The 12,994-nt window shown below is 50.6% G+C and overlaps 1 protein-coding gene across 14 annotated transcripts in view; it reads right to left on the minus strand.

Moving 5' to 3' along the window:
- KANSL3 (KAT8 regulatory NSL complex subunit 3) overlaps positions 1 to 12,994 on the minus strand; it is a 76,950-nt gene that overhangs the window by 34,157 nt on the left and 29,799 nt on the right. For all 14 annotated transcript variants that reach the window (XR_012156282.1, XR_012156283.1, XM_073325075.1 and 11 more), the window contains 6 exons: positions 6,704 to 6,895; positions 4,676 to 4,760; positions 3,502 to 3,656; positions 2,416 to 2,528; positions 1,419 to 1,641; positions 284 to 417 (listed from right to left, as the gene is read on the minus strand). Coding sequence is in view for 12 of the 14 variants with exons in the window: in XM_073325075.1 (XP_073181176.1) it covers positions 284 to 417; positions 1,419 to 1,641; positions 2,416 to 2,528; positions 3,502 to 3,656; positions 4,676 to 4,760; positions 6,704 to 6,895 (902 nt within the window). In the remaining 2 variants the exon portion in view is untranslated. The remainder of the gene's footprint in view (positions 1 to 283; positions 418 to 1,418; positions 1,642 to 2,415; positions 2,529 to 3,501; positions 3,657 to 4,675; positions 4,761 to 6,703; positions 6,896 to 12,994) is intronic.

Genomic DNA, 12,994 nt, shown 5'->3' on the forward strand with positions numbered 1-12,994 from the left:
CACACTGCTCTCCCTCACAAGCGCTCATTCCTGTCCACTTCAGTCTCCGCTCAAATCACAGCACAGGGGCACAACAGCTCATAAGGGAGTCAACACCCTGGCTTCAGCATTGGCAAAACCCTACTGAGAAAATCCCAATGAGGGTTGCTGGGCCATATTGCAGAACACTCCCCCCAGGAGAGATGCTTCTGCACAAAACATGTGGGTCAGCAAACACTGGTGATGGAAGCATAACATACGCCCAACGGCTTCTCTTCGCCTAAGACCAGAGACCCAGAATTACCTGAGGTGTCTGAGTTTGCAGCTGCTGCTCCTCCAGCTGAGGATGGATAGTCCCCACAGCCGCTTGGCTCAGGGTAGTGACACGGTTAGGCTGCCCCCGTAGGGTCACTGTAATGGTGGTCGGAGCCTTCAAGCCTGGAAGACACAGGAGCGAGGCAAGTCACTGCGATCTCCGAGCACACACTTCGCCCCAGGCTTTTACAGGAGAATCAGATCAAACAGACACAACCCCGCCCTGCCAGCTGCCAGGCAGCTGCTCCCTAACTGCCAGCAAATGGAGCTCAGCTATAGGACAGACCAAACATGGAGTGTGGCAAGGATCACAGTCCCCAACACAACATACAGCTCAGCAAATCCACCTCTGGGAAAGCCCAACACTAGCTCTCCAGGCACAGTCTCTGGCAGTAATATTCGGAGACCTGCACCCAGACCCCCTGCACTTTTCCTATTACCAGACCATGTGCTGTGTAACAAGGATGTCAGCACGACCCAAGGCAGTAATGCGAGTTCCAGAGCATGGAGCTGACGGCTGGAATGGCGGTCACTAGCTCGGATGAGCAGACAGGGCACAAGTCTGACCTTGGCTGGCATCTCTAAGGAACACACAGCCCGCATCCGTAGCTGGATCTTGGCTCTATGGCGCCTGGAATGCTCTGAATTAGGGGACTCACTGTTCAGAGACAGCCACCTGGCCCTGTTTACAAGCCATCCTAAACCATGCGAGGTATAATTCTGCCTGGTATTAAGGAACATACAAAGGGGCCTTCAATCATGTGCATGATGAAGATGGACTCCTACTGGGGAGGAAATGGATGTTCACTGTCTACGGTGGCGGATCCCCCCTTCACCCTGCGAGGGATGTAAATTCTCTCGCTGGACTCACAAATTCCAATCCCAGATCCGCCACTGACTCACTGTGACACCTTGGGCAAATCGCCTCCTCTCTCTGTGCCTCAGTGTCTCCACGGGGGGCGGCAATAGTTCCCTCCTTGCAGCGGCTTCAGGAGGGTAAGTCGGCATACACAGATCACTCTGAACTTCAAACAAGCTTTGTAAATGCAAACTACAGTCTGAAAGGAGATGGGAGGGGGCCTGCATCTCCGTCTCCAAACCCCCCACCAGCACTAGCCCCTTACCTGCCGCTTGATTGGAGATCTGAGCCAAGCCAGGAAGGCTGCTGGCCAGCTTGGCCAGCCCGCCATTGGTCAGCAACTGGTGAATAGCTGTGGGCTTCCCGCTCCCCGAGGCTCCAAGAGACGACAAGGATGTGGCGACTGGAATGGTGCGGACGATTGTCCCGGTGCCCGTGGTTATGGCACTCAGACTCTGGATAGGTGCTGGTGTCTTCCCAGCTGAGGTCTGCAAGGCAAGGCAAGTGCGGTGAGCACCAGGGAGGAAGGGGCAGGATGTCTTTCCCTGCTCCCCCTCACTCTCAAGGGAAGTTCGAGGTCTCCGAGGTCTGGCAGAGTCTTCCCACCCTTCATCCCAGTAGGCAGCCAGTGCATCTCAGCCCAAGGGTGGATGAAGTTTGGCCCTTTCACAATGGACACCCTGATTTTAAGATGAAGGGGCAGCCCATGGAGATTACTGGCCCTAGCATGAATAAACCACCTTAATCTGCGTGGAGGCTGCTCAGATAGAGGTGGAGCATTGCAGGCTGCCCCTGCTAGAGCTGATGGGGCTGCAATCAACTCCACTGTGAGAAGCAGGAGTGGGAAAGGCCCAGCGGGCTCGTCTCACCCACTCCCCGGGGCTCGTGCAGGACCATTCCCTACATTGCATTGTCTAGTGTTTTGTCAAGTTTAGATTTCAATGTCTCCTGTGCCAGAACTCCCACTTGCCATGCACCTCATGCTATCACTGCACCCAGCCTCCAGATGGGAGGGCAGGCTGCAGACAGCAGTGGTCCTTGTAGAGAAGGCATCCATCACCCTTGCTCCTCAAGTACCCTCCTCCTGAGGGTACAAGCGCCAAACACAAGAGCAAGAGCCTCAAGAGAGCTCCTTACCGCAGCAGAGCTCTACTTCCAGGATGACAAGGATGCTGTCCTCCCAAGCTCTCTAGATCCAGTTTCCCGCTCTCCAGGAGAGCCTGTGCCTATCTGAAACCCTCCATGTCGCTAGGGCTGCCTACCTGTATGGATGGCCCCACGGATGCTACGCTCGCTGGAAGGGCTGGTGACTTGGTGCCGATGTCCTGCAGGCTGAAGCTCAGTCCCTGCAGGAGGCTGCTAGCAGACGCTGCTCCTGAAAGCAAACAAGGCTGAGGAATAATCTGCCATGAAGAGCCAGTTTCTCACCTTTGGTGGACTAGCTTCAGCAGGAGGCTGTCCCCTGAGTCACGCTACCTCTTGACCTGTGGGAGCCCTTCGGTCCTCCCTATGAGCTATGTCTCCAGGAGGAAAACACCATTCTAGAACACGACCCAACACCTATCAACTCGCATGACTGCACACAGGATGTGCGCCCAGTGTAGGCAGGGCCAGTCGTGTCTAGAACACCAGATAGCGAGCCACTTCCTGCTCCCATACAACCGAAATCGGTGGAGATGTTGCCATTAGAGCTGAGAGCATCATTGATTTCTTATTTCAGAAGCTGAACCAAAAAATCTGACAAAAACGTGGTTCGGTTCAAACTGAAATTGAATTTTGACGGTTTTTCTTATCAAAACAAAATACATCTGGGGGTCGGTTTGTTTGTTCTTCAAGTTTTTCTGTTTTGCTCCAGGTCACTTTGGGGTGTCTTTCACCCTTTTTTAATACTAGCTAAATTATTAAACAAAACACCGTTTCAAAACAAAAAAGCTGAAATGTTCCATTTAAAAATGGACCAAAATAAACCACTTTGGAATCCCCCCCCCTCATTTCTAGGTTGATACTATTCGCTAAATTTGACCTGAAAGTATCCCCCAAAATGGACTTTTCTGCAGATGTATTATTCGCTGAAACAATGTCACCCAGTCTAGCTGCCCTTGACCGCAATGGAAACAGGGCCTGGCCCAGTGTTCCATCCTCCACCAGGCTCACTTTCCAGCTCCTGAGTAAGCCACTGGCCTCATCAGGCCCCCGGGATAGCCAAACGCTGGGAAGGTTCTCAGCCACTCCCGGGTTAGAGCAAAGGTGCAGGCAGGGAAACACACGACTGATTCCAACAGATCCGTCTCGCAGGCCAGGTTTGCTTTGCAGACTCCCAAGCCAGGCATGAAGAAAGAGACATGTACCTTGGAGCGCGTTGCTAGGCTGGGCCTGCCTGCAGTGGGCACTGCTGGCCACCAGCCTGCTCTGCAAGGAATGGAAGGCGCTGGGAGCTGTGCTGCTAGGGATCATGACCGAGGGGGTAGAGCTGAGGGTGGCGGTTTCCGCTGCAGAATTCAGCCTGGAAAAAACAGAGAAACTCGGCAAATGCACTCCAGTAACCAACAAACTCCAAGGGGATGTATTTCCAGGACAAAGATTGCAGCCAAGGGGTCAAACACAGCCCAGAGCCACTCTCCTTCTGGAAGGGCTGGGTGAGACTGAAAACTTTACTGTGGTGAACTCAAAACTGCCGCAGCGGCTGCGCCTCCATGACAGGAGATAGAAGCACGCACAAATGGAGTAGGATGTCTATTTCTGAAATGTGGGGTGACTGGAAGCCCTCTGTCCCCATGCCACGCCGACTAGGTGTTATACACAGACAGATTCCACCTTGGGAGTTAAAGGGACGTCTCAATTTAAAACCGTTTTTATTTTCCAGATCCTGCCTCCTGTTCCAGGTTAAAGGCAGGGGCTGCCGCTCTGAGGCATACAGGAAACCAGAGCAGCACGATGGGAGATGAGAAGACTGAGACAGCATTAAATGTACAGCAAGAAACTCCCGGGGGGGGGGGGGGGGGGGCATTTCAAAGGAGAATTACTTTAAATACTCCTCCAGCGCTGGGGGGCGAGTCTGGCAGCAGGCAGGGAGGCCGCAGTGGCAGAGACAAGGGTTGGGCAGGGAAGATGCTTTAAGGACAGGAACTGGAGCCCAGGTTAAGGCAGAAGATGCAGGGAGAGAGAAAGCAGTGCCAGAATCACAAAGATCAGGAGGTTTGAATCTATCATTTCAATCTTTGTCTCCCCCATAGAAAGAGAGAGATATTCCTATCACCAGGATGCCCTCCCCACTACTCCCCTCGCTCTGCCAACACATCTCAGGACTGCCCTGCAACAAGTCAACACCAACGAGGGGTAGGCTCCAGGGGACTGGATATCTCCTATATCTCAGGATTCAGACATAGAGCTGGACCTCTGACATATCCTTTCACACTCAAGGTCCGAGGAAGTGGCAGACACTGGAATCACTGCTCTCTGGAGCCTGGCGTCAGCTCAGCTCTCTCAGAGATCCACAGATTAAAAATAAAATGATACACTCACTTGGTGGTGGTAAGTAGTCCCGAGAACTCCTTTACGCCTGACCCAGACTGGCCTACGGTCATGGTGGGGGGCTTTCCTGGCACACCTGTGGGAAACAAAGAAAAACACGAGACGTAAAGCTCTGCCCTACTCCAGCCTTTGGGGAGCCCCTGCCATCACGCACGGCCCAGTGACACAGAGCAATGCTGGGGGAACAGAGCTCATCCTGCTGCCCAAAGCACTTTTTAAAGGAAAGCTCCAGCACAATCCCAAATATTTTCTAGCACGTTCTAGGAAAGCGAGTCCTTCCAGAAACATCAAACCAAATAGAATCACTAATAAAACCAGGAAGTTGCCATTGCGACAATCTTATGATGCACAATAGGACTGAGGGAATCAGCTTCGACATTTGAAAGCACTGGATACCAGGTGCTCAGCACAGGGATGTAAGCATCTCTGGTGAATTCCACTAATCTGCTTCTACTTCACTCACACCCCCACTTCCTCCTTGCCAGATTATTATTATTATACAATTCTACTGCCTCGATGGATCATTGAGCACATGCCGGTTTTCTAGTGGTTGATTTTGTAAGCATTCTATTGAGACACTTTACAAAATACACAGAAAGGCCGGTGAGTTACAATATTTGTTTATTGCGGTGTTTGGGATACAAATGCGTTTGTCCTGTGTATTCCTCCTGCTCACGCACGGTAAGAGGGAATTCTTGTTTGGTTCATGTTTACTTCTGCATTTCATTTTTTTTCTGTGAAAAGAAATAAAGTTTTGAAAATTAAAAAAAAAAATCCAGGAAATCAGAGACTTCCAAAGCTGCTGAAGGTAAGCCACAATATATTCATTAGTTAATTTTCACAGTAAAACCAACTGTTAAATTAACCAAGAAATGGTGCAAAATGGATCAATTTACTTTACAGCTTTGAAAAATCTCTGATTTCCCAGGGCTTTGGAATGGCGTGCTGACCCTTTCAGTCCTACGCTGCACACTAATTCCACTCACTTGCAATTACGTTTAAGAATTCTTTTTTGGTGCTCCAAGCAGAAGTCCTACTATGCATCAATCTGGCCTACCACAACGGACAGTTTCCTTAATGTACAGTGGTTACAATAAGCAAACAAAATTCCTGGCCTCCTCTCCAGTGCTGGAGGGAAACAAAGCTGAACACACTACAGCTCTCTCTGGACTGCAGCTCACCAAGGTGCAACTCACATCACAGCAGGGTTTTCTTAACCCAGGAGAAGACGGGAGAAGAGTTGGGTTTTGCAAATGTATATATAAAAGGTGTATTTGACAGACTTCAGACCGTTGCAATGCCCAAAGGGGATCAGCAGAGCAGGAAACTATTCTATACCGAGAATACACAGAGATTCTTCCATGGGAGACCACATCAAATCCCAACATGGTCCTCTTTGTATGGCAGGAGCGGGTCCCAGATGAGATCTTTGCAGAGAGATTCCAACCTGTTTGGGAGTCCTTTGTTGTCACTTCTACAGCATCAGGGTTTGAGGGACAGACACTTAAGCAAGCCACAGACTTACAAAACTGAACGAGACTGAGTGTCCCTCAAGACCAGTATCCTGCGTCCAGCAGTGGCCTGAAGCTTCAGAGGAAAGTGAAAAGACCATGTCCCTCACAACTCAGTAGATTGTGCTAAGTCATATACAAAGGGAAAACCCTTCCCCCCGCACACACAATCAGCCTTTCACCCTGGCACATACAATTTGAACGACTCCCTTGAATCGAAGCTTCTGCCATATGCTCTGCTGTACACTATCTATTATGGGACTTCAATCCCCACCCTTCCCCAAGCATCACTGAGCACCCAGTCGCTGGCATCTGGAACCGCTTAGGCTGCCCGCCATGTCTATGTTGTTAAAGAAGAAGGTTCCTCCCCTTTGGCTCCATCTTTGTCAGCAGACATATCCTCATACCCAGAGCTGGCCTGAGACACACCAACTACCCGATCTCCATGTAAATATCACTGAATGTAAATATCTCCGGTTTAAAGAGCAGTTCTGGAACTGGGACTCACTTTCTGGCTGTGCAACGAGGGGTGCTCCATTCCCCGTGCCAGCAGCTTCCCCGTGGGAGACAATGGTCACCTTGATTTTGGCTCGCTTGGAGGATTTGCTGCAATGGGTCGGGCTGGGGGTTTGATGTCTCTTCAGCTGCATTCGCACATCTTCTTTCTCAGTCGCTTCTGGCTGCTCTGAGGAGACTGGAACTAGAAGACACAGAAGTGTATATTTGAAACCAATACCTGCTGCCCTGAGGATAGCATAACTCCAGCACGGATGATAATGCGATATATACCCAGAGAGGGAACACAAGCCCATGCATATTCTCTACAGCTTCCTTCATGCGGCCCCCTCCTGCCTTCCATGCACCAGGACTCAGACTCTAATGTCAGAGAGGACCATCATGATCATCTATACAGACTCCGGCTGAGTCACTGACGGCCTCAAACCATGGTTTAAAGAGGTCAAGTTACAGAGAACCACCATTTATGCTAGTTTAAACCTGCAAGTGACCCGAGCCCCACGCTGCACCGGAACCCTAAGGCCTTCAGCACCACAGCACAAGTTGCTCCCACTTGAGCCCCAGGGCTGACTCGGTGACAGCCACGCCTGTCCTTTAGGCCCTGCTCTGCAAACTGAGGAAGTGCAGGAGCCAAGTGAGAATCTTAACGGATTGTGCTGTGCTCCGTGTGAGCCCCTCCTGACTGGCTCAGCTGCCCCCGTCAGATGCTGCATCGCAGGGTGCTGGTGCTGAAGGCCTGTGTCAGGGCTAGAGCAACCTGGGTCTGCCTCTCCGTTTTGTCTTTTGACATAGGGAAACTGCAGGGTGAAGAAGGTGTGACTGGCAAAGAGGGGGCCTGCACCGTGATCCCCGTGAGACTTCCGAGGCCTGTCTGGCTGAGGTTTGGGTATTACTCAGACTCTTCGAAACCAATTATCTACTGGGCACCTGCCATATAAAAGAGCAAGACAGTCCAAGTTCCCGTGTGTGTGAATGTGTTGCTTCTAGAGGTCAAAAAGGGACACCAAGAGCCCTCAAGCCTGTTGGGAACCACCTCAAGAATTTGGGAAAAAGCAGCAAAAGACTGGAGAGAAATCTTGGGCGAGATTTCAGATCTCTCTGAAAGCCAAGAGAGACACAAGTGACGTTGTTAACATTTTTACAAGGCATCTGTGGAAGAGTCAGGGCTGAGTTTAACTTCAGCTGTTGAGGTAGCTCCTGAAAACTACCATTGAACACAGGAACATGTGGGAAGACACCCCTCTGAATTACAGGTCACTGGCGTGGGCTCCTGCAAAGATCCTTCATAACAAACTGGTATTTGATTAAAGGTCTGCCAAAGAGCTGTTTGAAAATAGTGCACATTATTTACCTGCACTGGAAAGGGACATATTTACTGCAGTATTACAGAGGCTGTCACTGTCTGGGCTGAGCAAGGGGATTAGCAGCATGCCAAGGCTTCTGTATTGGGTTGATTTGTTGCCTCTGTTTTATATTATTTTCCTTATTCTAACCCTTAAATTACGGTGGAAGGCCCTGTTGTGCCAGGTGCTGCACAGACATTGAGGTGGACGCAGTATTTGCAGTATCAAATCTCAATGTTTCAAACTCAGGCTGCTTCCTGGGGAGATTTTGGGGGAGGGCCCAGCAAGGCCCAGGGAAATCAAAGTTGGTTACTAAGGGCTGGTCTACACTACAGCGTTACGTTGCCTGAACTACAAAATTACAGAATTTTGCATCCTGTGCAGTGTAATGAAGCCGCCCCAAGCCCCGGTGTGGACACCACTAGGTCGGCAGAAGAGGTGGGTTTAGTACGGCACTGGAAGACCCGCTTCTGTCACTCTAGGAAGTGTGAACACGGCGGCAGCAGCCCAGCTGCAGCGCTGCATCTGTCCCAGTGCAGCATTTCCTGAGCCAGCCCATGGAACAACCCTGGATCCTAAACACGCAGACTTTTCTGCAGAGTCCCCCGGGAAAGTGACATGGCAGAAGGGGACGGACTCTATTAGCATGTTTCCAAAATGCCCTGTGTTGAATTTCCCCCAGCTCCCTTCACCAGTGCTTTCTGCCCCCCGTTTTCAACCATACCAGGGAGGCCTGGCACCTAGGACACATCCGCCAGGACGCAGCCTGCAGACTCCGGCAGGAATCAGCTATCACCCACAGGAGAGTGGGTTTGCGGGGTGGGGGGGGAGGGAGAAAACCTGGATTTGTCCTGGAAATGGCCCACCTTGATTATCATACACATTGTAAGGAGAGTGATCACTTTAGATAAGCTATTACCAGCAGGAGAGAAGGGTGGGGGGAGAGAAAACCTTTTGTAGTGATAAACACCCATTTTTTCATGGTTTGTGTGTATAAAAACATCTTCTGTATTTTCCACACTATGCATCCGATGAAGTGAGCTGTAGCTCACGAAAGCTTATGCTCAAATAAATTGGTTAGTCTCTAAGGTGCCACAACAACTCCTCTTCTTCAGGCAGGAATGACGTTTGCTGAGGAAACAACCTCAGCTTGTCAGTACATGGTGGAAAATTCCTTCTTGACCCCAAATATGGTGATCAATTAGATCCTGCGCAGTTGGGCAAGACCCAGCAGCCAGACACCTGGGGAAGAATTCTCTGTAGTAACTCAGAGCCCTCCCCATCTAGTGTCCCATCACCAACTGCTGGAGAGTCCTCTCTCTCCTTACCACTCACGTCTCTAAATTGATTTCCTTGTGCATCACAAATTGCTGTATTTAGAATGAGCTCTTCATATTCTAAGGCAGCACAGTCTAAGGATCCTGTCTTTTTCTGCACTGAAAAACAGTGCAGGCTTATCACTTTATGAACCGCTGCAGTAATAATGCCCCTTACAGAAGTGTTTTTCATTTCCAAAACACAGTACAAATGCCAGCCCATCATCACGTATCCCCACTTTACCAATGGGGAAACTTGAGGCCCAGAGAGAGGTAAAGTGACTTGCCCAAATGCACATATGACCCCATCAAAGCTGGGATTAGACCTCAGCTGCTGACCCCGTGCTCTGCTCCAGCCATCCCTGCACTGCAGCGCATATTGCTGGACTCCACCATTCATTACTCTGCAAGAGTCAGTTCTTTATCGTGTTTCCTTGGCGCTCACCACCACCACACCTGCACAGCTCAATCATCCCTGTATGTTCCCTCGCAACACCCCTGCAAGGCACTGTTATCCCCAAGGTACAGATGAGGAACTGAGATCCACAAAGACTAAGGCCCAGATCATTCAAGGTATATAGGTGCCTAAATCCCATTGATTTCAGGATTGAGGATCTCTGTCCGATATCCTAACCTGTCTGGCCTCACATAGGCAAGCCGAGACTTCCATTTTTCTGCTCAACAGTTCCTTTGTACCTCAGCCTCCCAACCCACCCTGCCCGAGCACATCTGTTCTGTCCTGAGGCCTACTGTGTCAATGTTCTGGCACACACACCACAGCTCCCAGCAAAATGGAACCCTCTACATGACTGGGACTCTGGGCACTAGGGGAACAGAAGTGATTATTAACCACAAGACCATCCTTCCTCAGTACCGCATCTTGCCCATTTGTATTCCACTGCTGATATGTAACGGCATGATCTCAATTTAGAACCCGGGAGTTCATGGCTTGCACCCTGCTGTCCATCTCTTCACTGGAGAAGTAAGCTTTAGCACACCACCCAGCCCCGGCACATTCTGCAGCGGAGGTGCTGAAATGAAGGCCGGCCTTCCAATGTCAAAGGTGTAAAGCTACAGTGCTCAGAAAGGGAGTTCCCACCACACCTGGTCTCAGTCCACTCTGGACTAAGGGGCAATAGAAGTAAGGCACATGACACCAACCCTTTGCAAGCACTTTGGAGGACAGCATTAGAACTCAAAACGACCTGGACAAATTAGAAAAATGGTCTGAAATCAACAAGATGAAACTCAATAAAGACAAGAGCAAAGTACTGCACTTAGGAAGGAAAAATCAAACGCACAAGTAGAAAATGGAGAATAACTGGCTAGATCATAGTACCGCTCAAAAGAATCTGGGAGTCATTGTGGATCACAAACTGAATATGAGCCAACCATGTGATGCCGTGGCAAAAAAGGCTACTATCATTCTGGGGTGTATTAGCAGGAATGTGGTAAGTAAGACATGGGAGGTAATTGTGTCCCACTTCGCTCAGCACTGGGGTGGCCTCAGCTGGAGTACTGTGACCAGTTCTGGGCGCCACACTTGAAGAACGATGTGCATAAACTGGAGAGAGTCCACAGGAGAGCAACAGAAACGATAAAAGATGTAAGAAACCTGACCTGTGAGGAAATGTTAAAAAACTGGAGACATTGAGTTAGCCTTGAGAAAGAAAGACTGAGGAGGGACCTGAGAACAGTCTCAAATAGATTAAGGGCTGTTATAAAGATGACACTGATCAATTAATTGTTCTCCATGTTCACTGAAGGCAGAACAAGTAGTAACAGGCTTAATCTGCAGCAAGCAAGATTTAGGTTAAAGATTAGGAAAAACTTTCTAAATCTGAGGGGAGTTAAGCTCTGGAACAGGCTTCCAAAGGAGGTTGTGGAATCCCCATCACTGGAGGTTTTGAAGAACAGGTGGGCAAACACCTGTCAGGTTTGGTCTAGGTTTACTTGGCCCTGCCTCAGCACAGGGGTCTGGACGAGATGACCTGTCAAGGTCCCTTCCAGCCTCCATTTCTCAATTCTAAGCCCTGGTCTACGCTGGGGGGAGGTGCCGACCTAAGATATGCAGCTAAGTCGGCGTATCTTAGGTCGACTTACCTGGCCGTGAGTCGACCGCTGCCACTTCCCCGTCAACTCCGCTTCCGCCTCTCGCGAGCTGGAGTTCCGGAGTCGATGGGGAGCGCGTTCGGGGAGCGATTTATCCCTTCTAGACGAGATGTGATAGATCGATCACTACCGGCCGATCCGGCGGGTAGTGAAGACCTGCCCTAAATACTTACCCTCAAGCTGGGGAGGGCCGTAGGGGAAACAAGAATATATAAAGCCTGAAAAAAGTCACTGAGGTAGTTAATTCCTTCTCCTATGGGGGTCGGGGAGGAGGCGCGTGTGTGTAGAAGAAATAGTCCTTGGGGTCCAAGTTCTTTACTGAACAGCCTTCATCCTCCTGGAGATCAATGACCCCACTTTGCAGGAGCAGGTCCCCGACCTACTGCTGGGGGAGAGTGCAGCTGAACCACATTACTGCTAGGCATTTATTTGTTGGCATTGCTCTACCCCAACGCGAGCATCAATGCGTATTATCTTAGCACCTGCACCCAGGGTCCTGCTTTGAGGGCAGCAAGGTGGGGTGCTGGCTGATAACAGATGCGCAAAGCTTACACACCTTCCCCAGAACTGTGAACATGCAGAGTGAATGGAACTACCCAGAGAGTTTTGATCACCTATGCGAAGAGATTACAGGCATCAGTTCCGCTGCAAAAGCCCTTGAGACCGCCCGAGCATCAAGCACACCACCCGGCGCCATCAGCTGGGCAGCACCATGAAACGGCAGCTGCAGGGGGAGCGATGCTAGTACTCCTCAGAGCACCCATGACAGCCAGTGATCAAACACACCCTCTTGCATTCCACATGATCAAAGCCTCCTTCATTACACAATCACTGTGGCACACACAGCCTCTTGTTCTCACAACAGATGGGAAGAGCTCCCTGTGCGCTCAGGCTGAAGCCCCAGGCACCAGCGCTCTGAGCTCTAGTTAGACAAACCTATTGCTCCCACTTCACCATGGCTTCCCACCACGCTGTTCTCCTGCAGGGAGGCAGCATCCCTCTCCTCAGCCCCACCGACGCAGAAACAGCAGGGCTGGAGGACAGTGTGACCAGCCCTGGCTTCGCACTAGCTACTGTCAGAGCTGCCAGCGGGCAAATCCAATGTAACCGCATGAAGGCATTTTCCCTTAAAGTGCTGGATGGCAGGGACTGAAGTGCTCCTTTGATGGTGTGGAACACTGCACACCTGGATCCTACTGATGCCGCCTGCTCAATGCTCCAGAAACAGGGTGGGGCTGCTGCCAATGTGTCCCAGGGAAAAATCTCTTCCCATCCGGACAGCATGCGAGCAGGAATCACCCCAGTTAGGCAATTAATCCTTTTTGTGCCTGTGAGCTGCTGCTGGGTGTTCAGACCCCACGGAGAAGTGCAGAGCTACTCCGCTGAGTCACCCAGGCAGCCTGACCAGGTGGATCTCATTACCTCCAACGCCGTAGTAGAAAAACCAAAGTTCTCAGAGGCAGAGCTTGAGGGAAGGAGAACTCAATAAGTAGCCAGCCTAGGCTAGGACCT

This window comes from Lepidochelys kempii, chromosome 26 (assembly GCF_965140265.1).
Source record: "Lepidochelys kempii isolate rLepKem1 chromosome 26, rLepKem1.hap2, whole genome shotgun sequence".
NCBI lineage: Eukaryota > Metazoa > Chordata > Testudines > Cheloniidae > Lepidochelys > Lepidochelys kempii.